At 49.1% G+C, this 20,159-nt stretch overlaps 1 protein-coding gene across 2 annotated transcripts in view; it reads left to right on the top strand.

Annotated features, from left to right (window-relative positions):
* The window catches only part of LOC129715884 (butyrophilin-like protein 2), a 42,105-nt gene that overhangs the window by 2,735 nt on the left and 19,211 nt on the right, over positions 1–20,159 (top strand). The window contains exons 2-4 of one of the 2 annotated variants that reach the window (XM_055665774.1): positions 697–1,038; positions 5,609–5,950; positions 7,728–8,012. In XM_055665774.1, coding sequence (XP_055521749.1) covers positions 697–1,038; positions 5,609–5,950; positions 7,728–8,012 — 969 coding nt within the window. Of the gene's footprint in view, positions 1–696; positions 1,039–5,608; positions 5,951–7,727; positions 8,013–15,967; positions 16,108–18,870; positions 18,940–20,159 lie in introns of those variants that run through there. The other variant, XM_055665775.1, reaches the window with a different exon arrangement.

Below are 20,159 nucleotides of genomic sequence, written 5' to 3'. Positions count from 1 at the left end.
GCTTCTTTAGGTATGTTAAGATGAAAAAAATAGTTAAGACCAAAGTTGGACCCTTGAAGGCCGAAAAAGGTGAATTAATTATGGGGAACAAGGAAATGGCAAATGAGTTGAACAGGTACTTTGGATCCGTCTATACTAAGGAGGACACAAACCAGGGCTCGAAATTCCATCTATTGAATGGGTGACGTTTCGGGTCAATAGACAACAGACAATAGGTTCAGGAGTAGGCCATTCGGCCCTTCGAGCCAGCACCGCCATTCAATGTGATCATGGCTGATCATCCCCAATCAGTACCCCGTTCCTGCCTTCTCCCCATATCCCCTGACTCCGCTATCTTTAAGAGCCCTATCTAGCTCTCTCTTGAAAGTATCCAGAAAACCGGCCTCCCCCACTCCATGAGGCAGAAAATTCCACAGACTCACGACTCTCTGTGAGAAAAAGTGTTTCCTCATCTGCGTTCTGAATGGCTTACCCCTTATTCTTAAACTGTGTGGCCCCTGGTTGTGGACTCCCCCAACATCGGGAACATGTTTCCTGCCTCTAACGTGTCCAAACCTAAATAATCTTATATGTTTCAATAAGATAATGTTTCTTTTTACACCTTTTTCTCCCGAGACGCTGCCTGTTGATATTGTGTTTTGTGTCTATCTTCGTTTCCTTCCTACACACTTTGTTTAATATGTTGCCTTTCTCCAGGGGAAGCCAATTTTATTTCGGATGAAAGTCCCTTCTTCGGCCAAGTGGGTGGTGATGTCCTCTTGAAGTGCATGTTGAGACCAGTTACAGCCCTGAATGAATTGGAGGTGAGATGGTACACATCGATGTCGCTGGTCCATCTATACTCCAGCGGTCAGGATCGACCTGACGCACAGGACGAGGCGTATCGAGGGAGGACGGAACTCTTTCATAAAGAGTTTCACCGCGGAAATGCCTCACTTAAACTGATGCGGATTAAAGCAACAGACGTTGGCACCTACACCTGTTCCACCAGGACGAAGACCACCTACTTGCAGATGGGGCTGCATCTGGTAGTTCTAGGTGAGTGGGGAACTATTTTGGGCCTCATACCTCAATGTGATGATGGCTGATCATCCACAATCAGTACCCCGTTCCTGCTTGTAAGTTGCTGCTGTAACACTGAAGGAACTGCAGATGCTGGAAAATCGACGGTACACAAAAATGCTGGAGAAACTCAGCGGGTGCAGCAGCATCTATGGAGCGAAGGAAATAGGTAATGCTTTGGGCCGAAACCCTTCTTCAGACTTCTTCAATGTGATGATGGCTGTTACCTATTTCCTTTGCTCCATAGATGCTGCTGCACCCGCTGAGTTTCTCCAGCATTTTTGTGTACCTTCGATTTTCCAGCATCTGCAGTTCCTTCTCAAGTCAAGTCAAGTCAAGTGTATTTGTCACATAAATTCAAGTTTACTTGAACACCAACTGTACCCTGCAATTGTACAGGGCCCTAGTGAGACCACACCTGGAGTATTGTGTGCAGTTTTCGTCTCCTAAATTGAGAAGGGACATTCTTGCTATTGAGGGAGTGCAGTGTAGGTTCACCAGGTTAATTCCCGGGATGGCGGGACTGTCATATGTTGAGAGAATGAAGCGGCTGGGCTTGTACACTCTGGAGTTTAGAAGGATGAGGTGGGATCTTATTGAAACATATAAGATTATTAAGGGTTTGGACACACTAGGGGCAGGAAACATGTTCCCGATGTTGGGGGAGTCCAGAACCAGGGGCCACAGTTTTAGAATAAGGGGTAAACCATTTAGAACGTAGACGAGGAAACACTTTTTCTCACAGAGAGTTGTGAGTCTGTGGAATTCTCTGCCTCAGGGGGCGGTGGAGGCCGGTTCTCTGGATTCTTTCAAGAGAGAGCTAGATAGGGCTCTTAAAGATAGCGGAGTCAGGGGATATGGGGAGAAGGCAGGAGCGGGGTACTGATTGGGGATGATCAGCCATGATCACATTGAATGGCGGTGCTGGCTCGAAGGGCCGAATGGCCTCTACTCCTGCACCTAGTGTCTATGGTCTAATGTATTAATATGCTGAAGTTGTAATTAAATGCTGTTCTTCTTCTTATCAAGTCCACACACAAGATTAGAGATTGTTCAGCCAGAGGTGAAGACACATTTCTCGGCACCTGCATACAATGGCATCTCTCTTGTGCTTCATGTGTGTGGCGGTGGAATGATTGGTGGAAACAGGGCCGTGACGTAAACGCTCTTTCCTTGACCCCATGAAAGGCTGTCAAACACAGGTTAATAACAACTGACAAATAACAAACATTTAAAACAACTAATAAAACAGAGCAAAACTCATTGCTCCTTCAACATCCAGTGTCGTGAATAATCTGGAATTTCAACCTGGGGAAAAAGTTCTGACTGTCTACCCTATCTAGGCCTCTCATAATTTTATATACTTCTCCCATGAATCACCCGTACCTCTGACGTTCCAGAGAAAACAATCCAAGTTTATCCAATCTCTCTCTTTAGTTTAATCTCGGCTCGCCCGCCCAATCCGGGATTGGCTGTAGTGTCCAGGTCAGCTCGCCTGCCCCGGGATTGGCTGTAGTGCCCAGGTCGCGAAAACTAATTGGGAAAAAAAAACGCCTGCGGGCCGAATGGCCCGTGGGCCGTAAGTTGCCGACTCCTGGTTTAAAGCCTCTAATCCAGATAGCATTCTGGTAAACATCTTTCCTCCTCATAGGCTCCAAAGCCACACTCAGCAAAATCAATAACCCCACTCTCACCATCGACGGCACCACTGTCTCCCCATCTCCCCAGGCCCACAACCTTGGCGTGATCTTTGATTCCACCCTCTTCCTTGAGCCTCACATCCGCCATGTCATTAAAACCTCCTTCTTTCATCTCCGCAACATCGCCAAACTCAGACCCTCTCTCACACCCCCCGCTGCTGAAAGACTCATCCATGCCTTCATCTCCTCCCGACTGGGCTATTGCAACTCACTTCTCCTTGGCATCAGCTCCACCTACATCAACCGACTCCAACTGGTCCAGAACGCAGCCGCCCGACTCATCACCCACACCAAATCCTGGCATCACATCACTCCAGTCCTCAAACAACTTCACTGGCTTCCCATCTCCCACCGGATCACCTACAAAATCCTGATCCTCACCTACAAAGCCCTCCACCATCTGGCCCCCTCATATCTCACTGACCTCCTCTCCCCCTACCAACCCTCACGGTCCCTCAGGTGGAGGCCGGTTCTCTGGATACTTTCACGAGAGAGTTAGACAGGGTTCTTAAAAATAGCGGAGTCAGGGGATATGGGGAGAAGGCAGGAACAGGGTACTGATTGGGGATCCACAGCCACATCGATATCAGGAACGATTCTCAAACAGGTATTCCTGTTTCGTGGGGATCGGGACAGGGGAGACAAGGGAGGCCCATTTTCAGTTATCAGGTACGTCAGTGAATGGAAATCGTTCCACCTTCGGTTGACCCAGTCGCAACAACAGAGCCAACTGCCTCTCGAGGGTAGTCAAAAATGCTGGAGAAACTCAGCAGGTCAGGCAGCATCTATGGAGCAAAGGAATAGGCGGCCGTTTCGGGTCGAGACCCTTCTTCAAACTGATGTGAGGGTGGGGAGAAGAAGAAAGGAAGAGGCTGAGACAGTGGGCTGTGGGAGAGCTGGGAAGGGGAGGAGAAAGCAGGGACTGCCTGGAATTGGAGGTCATTGTTCCTACCGCTGGGGTGTAAACTGCTCAAGTGAACTATGAGGTGCTGTTCCTCAGTATAACTGCCTATCGAGTATAATTACCTTAATTTAAATCTAAATCTCAGATACGATACAATACAACTTTATTTACCTCAGGAGGGAAATTGATCTGCCAACAGCCCTAAAAGCACAAAATACATTAAACATGAAAATAGACCATAGACAACAAACAATAGGTGCAGGAGTAGGCCATTCGGCCCATCAAGCCAGCACCGCCATTTAATATGAACATAGCTGATCATCTAAAATCAGTAAACCCTTCCTGCTTTTCCCCCCAATATCCCTTGATTCCTTAAGGGAATCTCACGAGATTCCTTCATGAATCAAGAGATTCCTTGATGAATCAGTGAGAGTGGCGGCGCGGCTCTGGCTGCAGCGGCTTACCGGCGGTCCTGTTGTCTTTGTGTTTTTTATATGTTGTTTATTTTTTTGCTTAGTTTAGTTTTTTTGGTTTTAGCTGTGTTTTGGGGGGGGGGGGGGGGGGGGGGGGGGGCCAACGGGGTTTGCAGTCTCTCCCTGCGGGGGAATACGACCTTTTTGTCGTATTCCCCTTCTCTGCCTCCGTCTGCGCTGAGGCCTAATGGAGCTGACGACCTCGAGGCTCCGGAGGCAGAGCCCGCCAGGACTCGCTCTGAGCTCGCTCCCGTGAGGGTGGTCCGGCTCAGGGCTGGAAGAGGCTGGGACGCTCCCGTGAGGGCGGCCAGCCCGAGGGTGGAACGAGGCTCCCGTCGGAGCGGCCGAGCTCGGGAAGGTGCGGCGCTGGCAGCCCGAGGGAGGTTCGGCGCCCAAGTCGGGGCGGCCCGGTCCGGGGGGGAGAAGCGACGCCCAAGTCGGGGCGGCCCGGTCCGGGGGAGGTTCGGCGCCCAAGTCGGGGCGGCCCGGTCCGGGGGAGGTTCGGCGCCCAAGTTGGGGCGGCCCGGTCCGGGGGGAGAAGCGACGCCCAAGTCGGGGCGGCCCGGTCCGGGGGGAGAAGCGACGCCCAAGTCGGGGCGGCCCGGTCCGGGGGAGAAGCGACGCCCAAGTCGGGGCGGCCCGGTCCGGGGGAGAAGCGACGCCCAAGTCGGGGCGGCCCGGTCCGGGGGGAGAAGCGACGCCCAAGTCGGGGCGGCCCGGTCAGGGGGGAGGTTCGGCGCCCAATGTCGGGGCGGCCCAGCCCGAGGCTGAAGACGGCGCAGTACTCACGTGAGGGTGGCAACGGTGTTCAATAGGTGGCCTGAGTCCGGGGTTCGGCCGCGGGCCCATCTGCGGACTGGTGGGCAAGCTTCAACCACCCCACCGCGGTGTTTGAGAGCCGCGGGACTGTTCTTAACATCGCCCGGGGGGGGGTATCGCCCCAGCGCAGAGGGAGTAGAGGAGGGAAGGGACTGCAGACCTAAGACTTTTGCCTCCATCACAGTGAGGAGATGCTGGGTGGACTCACTGTGGTGGATGTTAATATGTGTTTATTGTTGTTTTATTGTATTGTATTATATGTATGACTGCTGCAATTTCGTTCAGACTAAGTCTGAATAACAATAAAAGGCTATCTATCTATATGCACCTAGAGGCAGCACCCGTAGTCAGGATCGAACCCGGGTCTCTGGCGCTGTGAGGCAGCAACTCTATGGCTGCGCCACCGTGCCCGCTCCTGAGTATCTGCGTAATATGGAAGGTAGACACAAAATGCTGGAGTAACTCAGCGGGACAGGCAGCATCTCTAGAGGAAAGGAATGGTTGACATTTTGGGTTGAGACCCTTCTTCAGACTCCTTTTTCCCCAGAGCCACTGCCTGTCCCGCTAGGTCACTACAGTGTTTAGTGTCGATCTTCCGTGTAAACCAGTTCCTTCCTACACACTTGGTTTAATATGTTGCCTTTCTCCAGAGGAACCCTATGTTTTTTCGCGAAGAAGTCTCTTCACTGGCCTAGTGGGTGGTGATGTCCTCTTGGAGTGCAGGTTGCAACCAGTTACAGCCCTGAACGAATTGGAGGTGAGATGGTTCACATCGAGTTCGCTGGTACATCTATACTCCAGCGGTCAGGATCGACCTGACGCACAGGACGAGGCGTATCGAGGGAGGACGGAACTCTTTCGGGAAGAATTTCACCGCCGGAATGCCTCACTTAAACTGATGCGGATTAAAGTCTCAGACGCTGGCATCTACACCTGTTCCACCAGGACCAACACCTCCCACATGCAGATGAGGCTGTATCTGGATGTTGAAGGTGAGTCCCACCTGTGGGAAACTATTTTGGGCCCCATACCTTGGGTCGCCAACTGTCCCGTATTAGCCGGGACATCCCGTATATTGGGCTAAATTAGTTTGTCCCGCACGGGACTGCCCTTGTCCCGTATTTGACCGCTACTACTCGGGTCGAGGGGACTGTAGGTTCGGACCCCGCCTCACCCGTCCCGACGTAGTGCAGCCCATGGAGTGCAGCAGCAGCACCTCGCCAGTGGCCCTGTCCGTCAGTCAGCTCAGCCAGCTGTCCGACCTTCGGACCTTCGCTGACCGCCGACACCACCACCCCTCCTACTCACGGCTGATCATCGGTTCGTAAGTTGGACGGGGCGCCGGACTTTGCGCGCGGCCTGGGCCAAAACTCCTCAGCTGGCCCGCCGGCTGGGCTTTGTGTGCAGTCCAGCACCCGGGGCCAACTCATCATTCACCCAGCCACGGCCAAGTCAGTCAACGAATTGCCGTCGGGAATTTGTCCCGTATTTTGACCTTTTGTCCCTTATTTGGGAGTGAGAAAGTTGGCGACCCCACATCAAACGCTCACTGTATGCTAACCCAATCATTCCAGAGTTCATTCTCGTAAACTGCTCCTATAAATTATGAATTTGTTAATCCTCAGGAGATTTTGTGTCTCTGTGTCTCTGTGGCTGTGTTTCTGTGTCTGTATCTTTGTGTCTTTTTGTCTCTGTGTCTTTCTCTATAATTTAGTTTTAGAGATACAGCGCGGAAACAGGCCCTTCTGCCCACAGGGTCAGCGCCGACCAGCGATCCCCGCACACTAACACCACTAGGGGACATTTTTTTTACATTTACCAAGCCAACTAACCTACAAGGTCTTTGATTGTGGGAGGAAACTGAAGTTCTCAGAGAAAACCCATGCAGGTCATGGGGAGAACGTACAAACTCCGTACAGACATCACCCGTAGTCAGGATAGAACCCGGGTCTCCGGTGCTGAATTTGCTGTAAGGCAGCAACTCTACCGCTGTGCCACCGAGACCGCCCTGTCTCTGTCTCTGTTTATCTCAAGTTCAAGTGAATTCAAGTGAGTTTATTGTCATGTGTCCCTGTATAGGACAATGAAATTCTTGCTTTGCTTAAGCACACAGAACATAGTAGGCATTTACCACAAAACAGATAAATGTGTCCATATACCATGATATAAATATACACACACATGAATAAATAAACTGGTTAAGTGCAAATAACAGAAAGTGGTAATTAATAATCAGAGTTTTGTCCGAGCCAGATTTAATAGCCTGATGGCTGTGGGGAAGTAGCTATTCCTGAACCTGGTCGTTGCAGTCTTCAGGCTCCTGTACCTTCTACCTGAAGGTAGCAGGGAGATGAGTGAGTGGCCAGGATGGTGTGGGTCTTTGATGATACTGCCAGCCTTTTTGAGGCAGCCACTGCGATAAATCCCCTTGATGGAAGGAAGGTCAGAGCCGATGATGGACTGGGCAGTGTTTACTACTTTTTGTAGTCTCTTCCTCTCCAGGGCGCTCAAGTTGCCGAACCAAGCCACGATGCAACCGGTCAGCATGCTCTCGACTGTGCACCTGTAGAAGTTAGAGAGAGTCTTCCTTGACAAACCGACTCTCCGTAATCTTCTCAGGAAGTAGATGCGCTGATGAGCTTTTTTGATAATTGCGTTAGTGTTCTCGGACCAGGAAGGATCTTCAGAGATGTGCACGCCCAGGAATAGGACCCGATGAATCCATGCCTCTACGTGGTTCTGACCTTATCTCCCTGTGACTCTGAGTAGGTTTTGGACTCCAGCCCAGGATCCGCTTGGAAGAACGCACCGAACAAGGAGTGCGTGTGGTGTGTACGTCTGATGGATGGTTTCCCCAGCCGGAGATACGGTGGCGGGATGGGAGCGGACAGGATGTGACCTCGCTTGCTGACACTTGGTTCACCGAGGACTCCAGCGGACTGATCACTGTCCACAGCTACATCTTTGTCTGGAGCGATTCTGTGAACAGGTATTCCTGTTTCGTGCGAAGTCGCTTACTGAGGCAAACACGAGAGGCTCACATTCAGGTATCAGGTACGTCAGAGATCATTCCACCTTCGTTTCGACACAGAGTCACAGCAACAGAGCATCTGCCCTGCATCTATTTTCTATGTTTCTATGAGTATAATTAGATATCGGTAACAGTGTTGGTCCGAGTCAGCTTGGATTTACCAAGGGAAAATCATGCTTGGCTAATCTTCTGGAATGTTTTGAGGATGTAACTAGGAAAATGGACAAGGGAGAGCCAGTGGAGGGAGTGTACCTGGACTATGAGGAAGCCTTTGATAAGGTCCCACATGGGAGATTAATGGGTATTTACTTTTTACCAAGTCAATTAACCTACAAACCTGTACCTCTTTAGAGTGTGGGAGGAAACCAAAGTTCTCGGAGAAATCCCACGCAGGTCTCGGGGAGAACGTGCAAACTCCGTACAGACAGCATCGGACAATTGTCTATTGTCTATTGTCACCCGTAGTCGGGATTGAACCCGGGTCTCTGGCGCTGCATTCATTGTAAGGCAACAACTCTACCGCTTGGTATCCTGAATATTTTCTGATCTGCATCCTTTTTTTGCATCTTTGACATACAGAATATTTTGAAGTAATTTGGAGGCAGAGCATGGAAACAGGCCCATCGGCCCACTGAGTCCATGCCGAACATCAACTACCCATTCGCACTAATTCTGCTATTGCACTTAAAGCCCTGTCCCACTGTATGAGTTCATTCGAAGAATTCTTCCGAGTTTGCCCTGATTCAAACTCGGAGATTTACGGTAATGGCCGCTCGTCGTTACTCGGGGCTCTCGTGGACATTTTTCAATATGTTCAATATTTTTCAATATGTTGAAAAATCTTCACGAGTCTTCCCGAGCTTACCTGCTGTTAGCGAGTCTTCCTGAGTACCTGCTGTTAGCGTTACGAGCCGGTAAGCACTGTAACAAAGTAGCTCACGATGGTTTGGGTAACATTCAGGAATGTCTATGCATGTTACATCATGCATATTACTGAAGAACGGTCTTGACCCGAAATATAATCTCCACAGATGCTGCCTGACTCACTGAGTTACTCCAGCACTCTGTGATATGTCACCTATCCATGTTCTCCACAGATGCTGCCTGACTCACTGATATGTCACCTATCCATGTTCTCCACAGATGCTGCCTGACTCACTGAGTTACTCCAGCACTCTGTGAAACGTCGCCTATTCATATTCTCCATTCTCTGCAGATGCTGCCTGACCCACTGAGTTACTCCAGCACTTTGTGACTATTTTCCCTTCACCCATCTGCCCAAACCCACTCTCCCCCCTCCTTTCCTATGTTCCTTTCCACCCATAAACCTCTCTCTGCCTTTACATTTCACTCCTCTTTCAAATCTGCTCTACTTTTATACATTCATTTTTCTTCTTAAGTTTTTAGTCATAGAATGATGCAGTGTGGAAACAGGCCCTTCAGCCCAACTTGCCCACACCGACCGACATGTCCCATCTAAACTAGTCCCACTCACATGCGTTTGGACCATATATCCATCTAAATCTGTCCTATCCATGTACGTGTCCAAATGGCTCTTAAACATTAGGATAGCCCCAGTCTTAACTACGTTCCATAGCTCGTTCCATACACCCAGCATGCATTGTGGGAAAAAGCTACCTCTCCTGTTAATTTCTGAAAAATTGGTCATACATTTGGAGCAAAAACGCTCCAAAATAAGGCTCAGAATGCATCAGAGAGCATCTAAACCCCCAGAGCTTCCAGGGCCCTTAAGTGGGCCCTGGACCCCGGCATCGAGTGACTTCACGCTTCGCGCTTGTGATGTGCGCAGCTCGCACATTATTTCACATCCTGTCATGCCACCCCCCTTTTTGGAAAGCTTTGTACGGGCCTGCTCATCCACCACCTACACCCCAGGGGCAATTTACAGAGGACCAGTCAACGTACAAAACCCGCACGTCTTTGGGATGTGTGAGAGGAAACCGGAGCACCCTAAGAAAACCAACATAGGTCTTGTCGTGGCCCAAATATGCTTAAAGAGACGGAGACGCAAATAAAATCAGTATAAGCAGTAATCTTTAATCCGCCATGGGGGTGTAGTACAAATCCCTTTACAGTATGCTGATAACACACTATAGAGAAATCCCCACACACAGAGACAATGATTCAGTACATGTATACATATCCCTATATTCAATGATTCAGCAATACGTTATACGTATAATGTTAGTTCAGCCACTTGCTTCTTAAGATGGACAGATCCAAGATGGACACTACTGTAGTCGGACTTATTTCAAAGGGAGACGAGGCAGCCTACAGAGAGGAAGTCCTGAAGTTGACAACCTGGTGCTCAGAAAACAATCTGGCTCTGAACACCAGGAAAACAAAAGAGCTCATTGTTGACTTCAGGAGGCACAGCACCGACTTAGTCCCCCTACACATCAACGGCGAGTGTGTGGAGAGGGTCAACACCTTCCGGTTTAGAAATATAGAAACATAGAAATTAGGTGCATGAGTAGGCCATTCGGCCCTTCGAGCCTGCACCGCCATTCAATATGATCATGGCTGATCATCCAACTCAGTATCCCGTACCTGCCCTCTCTCCATACCCCCTGATCCCCTTAGCCACAAGGGCCACATCTAACTCCCTCTTAAATATAGCCCATGAACTGGCCTCAACTACCCTCTGTGGCAGAGAGTTCCAGAGATTCACCACTCTCTGTGTGAAAAAACTTCTTCTCATCTCGGTTTTTAAAGGATTTCCCCTTTATCCTTAAGGTGTGACCCCTTGTCCTGGACTTCCCTAACATCGGGAACAATCTTCCTGCATCTAGCCTGTCCAACCCCTTAAGAATTTTGTAAGTTTCTATAAGATCCCCTCTCAATCTTCTAAATTCTAGAGAGTATAAACCAAGTCTATCCAGTCTTTCTTCATAAGACAGTCCTGACATCCCAGGAATCAGTCTGGTGAACCGTTTCTCGGCGTCCATATCGCTGCTGATATCTCCTGGACAGACAACACGACAGCGGTCATCAAGAAGGCTCAGCAGCGGCTGCACTTCCTGAGGGTCCTCAGGAAGCACAACCTGGACTCTAACCTGCTGCTGACCTTCTACCGCTCGTCCATCGAGAGCCTGCTGACATACTGCATTAAAGCATGGTATGGCAGCTGCACCATGGCAGACAGGGAGAGGCTTCAGAGGGTATCTAGGACAGCGCAGAAGATCATTGGTTGCCCTCTCCCCTCCCTGATGGATATCTACACCTCCCGCTGCCATAGCAAGGCAAAGAATATCATCAAAGACAGCTCCCATCCTGCGTTTGGACTGTTCGACCTGCTGCCCTCTGGAAGGCGCTATAGGTGCATCAAATCCAGGACAAATAGACTCAGAAATAGTTGCTTTCCGAGAATTATAACTACTCTTAATTCAAATTCACACATGCACTGACTTCACTGCCCAACACCCGGACTTCCATCTGTATATATGTATATATGTATGTAGCGCCGCAGAATTGTGCACCTATCCCCCCCCCCCCCCCCCCCCCCTTCTCCCTTCTGTTTTTGTTTTTTCTGTTTCTTGTTTTTTGTGCTAAATTGTATGTATGCACTGAGTACGCGCAGCTTTCAGTTTCACTGTACATGTATAGTGACAATAAATGGCATATCATATCATATCATCCTTAAGATGGACAGCATTAGAAGATTGACAGAAGAGTGACAGGTTATTCTGATAGAGGAAGGGTTTGCCATATATGGATATATGAGAAGGTTATATTTCTGCAGAACAAGCATTTTGTTTTTTTCTCCTAATGACATACGTCGTAATCTATTCAGTCTGAATTTTCTCCTATGTTTATGTCACAAAGGAGACATTGGAGAAACCACCAGTCTGCTGACCTTGTTAAGTACGGGAGGCAAGGGTTAGCCCTTGTTTTGTTTGCTTAGCAATTCGATAGAGGAAGGTTAAAACTTGTCTTAATTTCAGCGAACTCAGGGAGAACGTGCAAACTCCACACGCACAGAGACAGCACCTGAGGTCAGGAGTGAACCCGGGTCTCAGGCTCTGTGTGGCAGCAGCTCTACCATTTGCAGTATAATTTGTCAATATCATTTTGATAGAATTCAGTAGAACAGATCGGATGTTCAGTCCTTTCTGGCATATTAGGTGTACAGATGGCTCTAAGGGCCGAATGGACCACACCTGACCTTAATAATATGTGCAGTTTTGCTTCCAAATTTGGGGAAGTTTGACCCATTCTTGCTATTGAGATAAAGTACTCCTATCTCCCCCTTTTTCGCCCCCCCCCCTTTTACACCAGGTTTAGTCCTCCCGTGCTAGGAGGGCATTTGTCCTTCCCCCCCCTTTCTCCCTTTCATCTGCTTCCCTTCTTTTTTCTATGGAGCCTTCTTTTTCTCTCTCTTTCCCCTTCTTGGAAAAAAAAATTTCTTTCTTCCGAGCTTTCCCCTCTCCGTTGGATATTCCTCTCTCTCTCCTCTCTCTCTCTCTGATCTCCCCTGAGGGGTTCTCCTTGAAAAATATAAGATTATTTAGTCTCTGGACTCTCTCCCCCTCTCTTTCTCTCCCCCTCTCGCTATCTAATCTTCTAACATCTCTTTCTTCCGAGTTGAGGGGAATTCTCTTTAAGCTCAGAGGCTCACCCAGATTAAGAATGATTTTTGGGGTCAAAGTACCATCTTTAGAACGGTGATGAGGAAAGGTCAACTTCTTTCTCCAAGGTGGTTGTGAGTCTGTGGAATTTCCCTTCATCAAAGGAGGAGTGACCTTTGTTCTGGATACTTCTGACCTGGAGAGTGAGTTTTTGGGGCCTAAAAATCTTGCTCCTTCGGGGCTTCATATTCTCAAAGAAGAGGCAGGAACGAGGTACTCGGCCCTCTGAGGCTCACTCCACATTCCCTTGCTTCACTCAGATCATGATCTTCTCATAACCATGTCCCTTCTCTGCATGAGCCTTTGAAGGATCCTTTCATGGCCTACGCCTCTATATCTATGGTCTTATTTTATATTGTCTGTTCCTGACAGTCAAGGTCTCGAGGGAGCCCTTCTCCTAACATACCTGGATAGTAAACTGGTCTGGTCCAAGAATTGACAGCTTCTCGCTCCCTCATGTCTCTCCCTTGAGATGAGCGAGAGAGGCTGATCACTCAGTTGACCACTTCCTCATTCTGGGAGGGGCAGGACAACGCAGCTCCCTAACATCTCAGCTCTCCACCGCTTCTTCTCCCCCTTCTCCCTCCTGCAGATCCTTCTCGTTCTCGCCTGTTTCTATTTCTCCCCCCGGCCTTTTTCCCCTCCCTCTGGCCCTCCTCACGCTGTCTGGTCAGTATCGTCACTGTATGCACCTCTGCAGTCCTGCCTCCCTCTCTCCCTTTCTCCACCTACTCTCTGCAAAGCCCCAGCCTCATTGCCCCAGGTTTCTACCCCAGTCTCCCCTTCTCAAGTCTCCTCTCAGTTTAAGGCTGGCTCCGTCTGGGGGCAGAGTTGGTTCTCTCTCACGGGGGGTGGGCTCTCGGCGGGGATCTCCCTCTCTCCTTTTGCTTACTGGTCACACTCGGAGGAGCACCTTAACAGCAACAGACTGGGTTCACACCAGATGCAGCCACAGAACACCACAGGAGATCATTCATACCGCGAGATCTATCAAAAATGTTACAACGCCTCCCGCCTTAGGTCGTGTGAGTAGACTGAGACGACTCCCCGTCCCTCACCCCCCCCACAATCTTTGCAACATCCCCAATCCTTTCCACTCGTCAGTCAGAGAATCAAGGATATAGGTTTAAAGTTATGGAGGGGGGGATAGATTTAATAAGAATTTGAGGGATACCTTTCTCCCAACAGTGGGAGAGTCGAGGACTGGAGGTCGTAGTCTCTGAATTATAAAGGACATTCTTTTTGGAAGGTGATGTGGAGAAAGGTCTTTTGTCAGAGGGTTGTGAATCCGGAGGGTTGTGCTTCCCACAGAAGGCTTCGGAGGCCACGTAAGGCGTGGAAGTTTTTTTCATGTCAGAAATGGTAGATTCTGCTTAGTCTGACGTGTGATGGGCGCGATTCAGGAGCAAGGGAGGGGGAGAGGTTGAAGGATAGATCAGCCATGGATTGAAGGGTGGAGTAGACTTGAGGGTTCGCATGGCGGAATTCTACCCGCATATAACCTTGGTCCAAGGGTTTTCGATTTCTTGGTCTTATATGATTTATTAGAATTCCCCTTTTTTACTCCTATCTACCCACTTGGTCCGTTGTTCGGTTGTGGTTTGTTTTTCTGTGGAGCCGAGTAGCGGCCCCGCAGCGGTAGTTGAGACAGGATATTATCACTACATTATTAAAACCAACTTGACTAGGTACATGTTCTTTGATAGTAGATAAAATATAATTTAGTTAGGTCACTGTACCAAAGAAGACCCACGTCGCACAAAAAGGGTTTGTTGTTTTTTCTTTTTTTTTTGGGTCCCACATCTCAAACGGCAGGAAACTGCTTGATGTTAGTTTCCCAAGTAGTCCAAGCTTTACAGAAACACAGCAGCAAGTAATAAACATTAATGCAAGATAAAGTCGATATCGAGATAGTCCGCAGGTCTCTCCAATGAGGAAGATTGGGATCGTCGAGGACTGCCCATCTCTAGTTGGTGATGGATCCGGTTCCACGTTTTTGCTCGATTATATACCGCCCGGACCAGAAATCGCTCCACACGAATAACGGCACAGTGGGCCGTCCGGCTATCTTTAAGAGCCCTAGGTAACTCTCTCTCTTGAAAGCATCCAGAGAACCGGCCTCCACCGGCCTCAGAGAATTCCACAGACTCACAACTCTCTGTGTGAAAAAGTGTTTCCTCATCTCCATCCTAAATGGCTTAACCAATATTCTTAAACTGTGGTTCCTGGTTCTGGCCTCCCCACAACATTGGGAACATGTTTAAGAAGGAACTGCAGATGCTGGAAAATCTAGAACCCAGAACTAGGAGCCACAGACTAAGAATAAAGGTAGACAAAAATGCTGGAGAAACTCAGCGGGTGCAGCAGCATCTATGGAGCGAAGGAAATAGGAAACATTTCGGGCCAAAACCCTTCCTGCCCCTGGCGTGTCCAAACCCTTAATAATCTTATATGTCTCAATAAGATCCCCTCTCATCCTTCTAAATTCCAGAGTACACAAGTATACAGTATACAGAAAACAAGTATGAATGATATATTCAATTAAAATCAATAGCATTTGGGCAGTGTAGGTCAATAACGAGTGATTGCGATGAAACAAACCCATGTAGAAACAAGGAACGTGTAGGAAGGGACTGGCAGATGCTGGTTTAAACCAAAGATGGACACAAAATGCTGTGTCTGAAGAAGGGTCTTGATCCCAAACATCACCCATCCCTTTTCTCCAGAGATGCTGCCTGTCCCGCTGAGTTACTCCAGCATTTTGTGTCTATCTTCGAAGCAAGGAACTGCAGATGCTGTTTTTTGTACTAAAGGGAGGTACAAAATTCTGGACAGTCCAGGCAGCATCTCTGGAGAAAAGGGATGGGTGGGTGACATTTCGGGTCGGGACCCTTCTTCGGATTCACATTTCGCGTTAACTTGGGACCCGTCTGGAGAAGTATCCCCGACCCGAAACCTCGCCCATCCCTTGTCTCCAGAGATGCTGCCTGACCCACTGAGTTATGGGCATGTCCCACTTAGGCGATTTTTTTGGGCAACAACAGGCGCCTGCCACAAAGTTTTCAACATGTTTTCAACAGTGGCGACAATTTTTGCTGTCGTAGGTTGTGGGTGAATTCCATTAAAATTAGTCCCAGGCAGTCGCCTAAGTGGGACAGGCCCATAACTCAGTGGGTCAGGCAGCATCTCTGGAGACAAAGGATGGGTGAGGTTTCGGGTCGGGGATACTTCTCCTGACGGGTCCCAAGTCGCCTAAGTGGGACAGGCCCATTCAAGCACTTGGTGTCGACCTTTGCTATCTAATAGCCCCGTTCTCTTGCCGCCGAAGATCATATGCTCTTTCCTTGCCAATGCCTTGTTTAGTTTCTCTTTGTCCGCCCCGCCTGCAAAATACTTTACTATTTTGCTGGAACGGCATTTTTGGGGGAGACGTGAGTCCCCCGGGGTCTCGGGCCGGGGCATTGATCGGGTGAGTGAGTGAGTGGGTTTCAGGGGCTGAAAGCGACCCCCCTCTCTCCCAGTTTGCCAGCGAGAGTCGGTGAAAGGGAAACTGCCCGGGGCGCGGTTCGGGTCTGAAGTCCGGGTTGGTGCGGTTCAGGAAGGGAAGGGGGCTGTCGGTTACTGACTGAGTGCTCGGGACAATTTTATTTATTCCCGGGCACCCGCTTACAATCTCCGACAAGCAGATTTTCGTTGCGAGGCGAATTATTGGAAATAAAGGGGGAAATCTTCCTGGTGCATGTTCTGAAATTCTGGGCGGAGCACAGTGGTGGACCTGGGTACGGCACTAGGGACTGCAGGCGCTAGTAACCAGGAAAAGGGCCGAAGGGCAACTCGGAGGGTCGCAGGGTGACACAGCGTGGAAAGGGACTCCTCGGTCTAACTTGCCCTCACCGGCCAACATGTCCCAGCTACACTAGTCCCTGCCTAGGACAGGTTTGGCCCATATCCCTCCAAACCTGTCCTATCCATGTACCTGTCCAACTGTTTCCTAAACGATGGGATAGACCCAGCCTCAACTACCTCCTCTGGCAGCTTGTTCCATCCACCCACCCACCACCCTTTGTGTGAAAAAGTCACCACTCGATTCCTATTAAATCTTTCCCCTTCAACTGGACCAGCTGTGATGCAGGAAAAAAAATGTTCCCTATGTCGGGGGAGCCCAGAACTAGGGGCCACAGACTAAGAATAAAGGTAGCAAAAATGCTGGAGAAACTCAGCGGGTGAGGCAGCATCTATGGAGAGAACGAATAGACAACGTTTCGGGTCAAGGCCGTTCTTCAGACTGACCCGAAACGTTGCCTATTTCCTCCGCTCCGTAGATGCTGCCTCACCCGCTGAGTTTCTCCAGCATTTTTGTCTACCTTCGATTTTCCCAGCATCTGCAGTTCTTTCTTAAGAATAAAGGGGAGGCCATTTAAAACTGAGATGAGAAAAAAATTTTATCCCGGGGAGTTGTGAATTTGTGGAATTTTTCTGCCACGGAAGGCAGTGGAGGCCAATTCACTAGATTAATTTAAAAGAGAGTTAGATAGAGCTCGAGGGGCTAGCTGAATCAAGGGATATGGGGAGAAGGCAGGCACGGGTTACTGATTGTGGATGATCAACGGGTGAGGCAGCATCTATGGAGCGAAGGAAATAGGCAAAGGTTCAGGTCGAAAGAAGGGTCTCGACCCGAAACGTTGCCTATTTCCTTCACTCCATAGATGCTGCCTCACCCGCTGAGTTTCTCCAGCATTTTTTGTCTCCCTTCTATGTTTCTATGTTCACCTTAAACCTATGTCCTCAGGTCCTCAATTCACCTAGCCAGAGCAAGAGACTCTGTGCATTTACCCGATCTATTCCTCTCATGATTTTATACACCTATAAAATAGGCCAGGTAGCATCTGCGGAGGGTATGGACAAGTTTCAAGACCCTTCTTCAGATCAGCTGAGACACCCATTGCAGGTAGAAACTAGGAACTGCAGATGCTGGTTAATACACAAAAGGACACAAAGTGCTAGAGTAACTCACCGGGTCAGGCAGCATCTCTGAACACGGATAGGTGACAAAAGACAATAGGTGCAGGAGTAGGCCATTCAGCCCTTCGAGCCAGCACTGCCATTCAATGTGATCATGGCTGATCATCCACAATCAGTACCCCGTTCCTGCCTTCTCCCCATATCCGCTGACTCCACTATCTTTAAGAGCTCTATCTAACTCTCTCTAGAAAGCATAGAGAGAACATACCTCCACCGCCCTCTGAGGCAGAGAATTCCACAGACTCACAACTCTCTGCGTGAAAAAGTGTTTCCTCATCTCCGTTCTAAATGGCTTACCCCTTATTCTTAATCTGTGGCCCCTGGTTCTGGACTCCCCCAACATCGGGAACATGTTTCCTGCCCCTAGTGTGTCCAATCCCTTAATAATCTTATATGTTTCAATAAGATTCCCTCTCATCCTTCTAAATTCCAGAGTATACAAGCCCAGCTGCTCCATCCCGCCATCCCGGGAATTAACCTGGTAAACCTACACTGCACTTCCTCAATAGCAAGAATGTCCTTCCTCAAATTTGGAGAGCAAAACTGCACACATTATTCCAGGTGTGGTCTCAATAGGGCCCTGTACACCTACAGAAGGACTGAAATCCTCTTGTTATGAAGAATGCCATTGGCTTTCTTCACTGCCTGCTGTACCTGCATGCTTACATTCAGTGACAATTCAGGGATGTAGATGTTTAAGAAAGAACTGCAGATGTGGGAATAATAAAGGTATACAAAAATGCTGGAGAAGCTTAGCGGGTGAGGCAGTACCTATGGAGCGAAGGAATAGGTGACCTTTATCTGAAGAAGGGTCTCGACCCGAAACGTCACCTATTCCTTCGCTCCATTGATGCTGCCTCACCAGCTGAGTTTCTCCAGGTATATGGATGGGAGGTCAGGACCGCTCTCTAGTTGGTGAGAGGATGGTTCAGTTGCCTGGTAACAGCTGGGAAGAAACTGTCCCTGAATCTGGGGGTGTGTGTGTCTTCACACTTCTGTACCTCTTGCCTAATGAGAGAGGGGAGAAGAGGGAGTGACCGGGGGTGAGACTGGGCCTTGATTATGCTGCTGGCCTCGCCGAGACAGCGTGAGGTTTAGATGGAGTCGATGGAAGGGAGGTTGGTTTGCGTGATGGTCTGGGCTGTGAAGTAGGATATATATTCAGAACCATGTTTTGTTTCCTTGTTTCGTGCGTGGTTATTCTGCACAGGTCTGACAGACATGAAAGAACATTATCTCCCTCTGCTTTTACTTCCTGCAATTCTTTTTCCTGCAAATGGTAAGCAACACTGGCATTTAATTTTTTTAATTAATATGTAAACAATGTAAACATACTTGAGCAGCGAGCTATCATTGGAAGGCCGTTTAGAATGTAAGGTAGCATTGGCACGGGGAAAAACAACATCCTGAACAAGTTTTTCGGGTTCAGCAAAGATTCAGAATCTGAAATCTGATGTTGTGTTGAAGGAATATTTGAATAGTCCAGCAACTTTAACAACATGGCTGCTGTCTGTGTGGAGTTTGCACGTTCTCCCTGCAATTGCGTGGGTCTTCATCCGGGTGCGATGGTTTCCTCCCCGTTTCCAAAGTCGTGCGATGTGCGGGTTTGTTGGTTAAGTGGTTTCTGTAAATTGTCCCCCCCCCCCCCCCCCCCCCCCTCGTGTAGGATAGAACTAGTGTACGGAGTGTTTGCTGGGCAGAGTGGACTCACTGCGGAAAAGGGCCTGTTTCCATGTTGTGTGTCTAAACTAAAGTAAACTAATGAATGAAGATTATTTAATTATTCATTGTGGTTCCATGCAGAATATCTCAACTAAAAACTAACATAAACTTAGAAAGGAGATGAAGGGGAATTTTTTTAGTCAGAGGGTGGTGAAACTGTTCTTCTTCTTGCATTTGAGGCAGCAGAAGTGTTGAGGTCTTCTTCATTCTGCTGCTTCAGGGTGATGTACAGGGAGATCCTTAGGAGCCCGACCTAAGTAGGGCGCATGCTCCGGGTCGGCACCAAGCTGTAGCGACGGAGGTTGCATTCGGGCTTCTGCTTCTGCTGCTGTCGCTGTTTGTTGTCAGTAGACAATAGGTGCAGGAGTAGGCCATTCGGCCCTTCGAGCCTTAAACTATGGCCCCTGGTTCTGGACTCCCCCATCATTGGGAATATGTATCCTAACTCTAGCGTGTCCAGAACCTTAACCGCGGGTCGCAGTTTATGAATAAGGGGTGAGCCATTTAGAACGGAGACGAGGAAACACTTTTTCTCACAGAGTGTTGTGAGTCTGTGGAATTCTCTGTCTCAGAGGGCGGTGGAGGCCGGTTCTCTGGATGCTTTCAAGAGAGAGCTAGATGGGGCTCTTAAAGATAGCGGAGTCAGGGGATATGGGGAGAAGGCAGGAACGGGGTACTGATTGTGGATGATCAGCCATGATCACATTGAATGGCGGTGCTAGCTCGAAGGGCCGAATGGCCTCCTCCTGCACCTATTGTCTATGTATGGTGGGGTAG

Source organism: Leucoraja erinacea, unplaced genomic scaffold, assembly GCF_028641065.1.
Source record: "Leucoraja erinacea ecotype New England unplaced genomic scaffold, Leri_hhj_1 Leri_147S, whole genome shotgun sequence".
In the NCBI taxonomy this organism is placed as follows: Eukaryota; Metazoa; Chordata; class Chondrichthyes; order Rajiformes; family Rajidae; genus Leucoraja; species Leucoraja erinaceus.
This window is presented reverse-complemented; position numbering and strand designations above follow the sequence as displayed.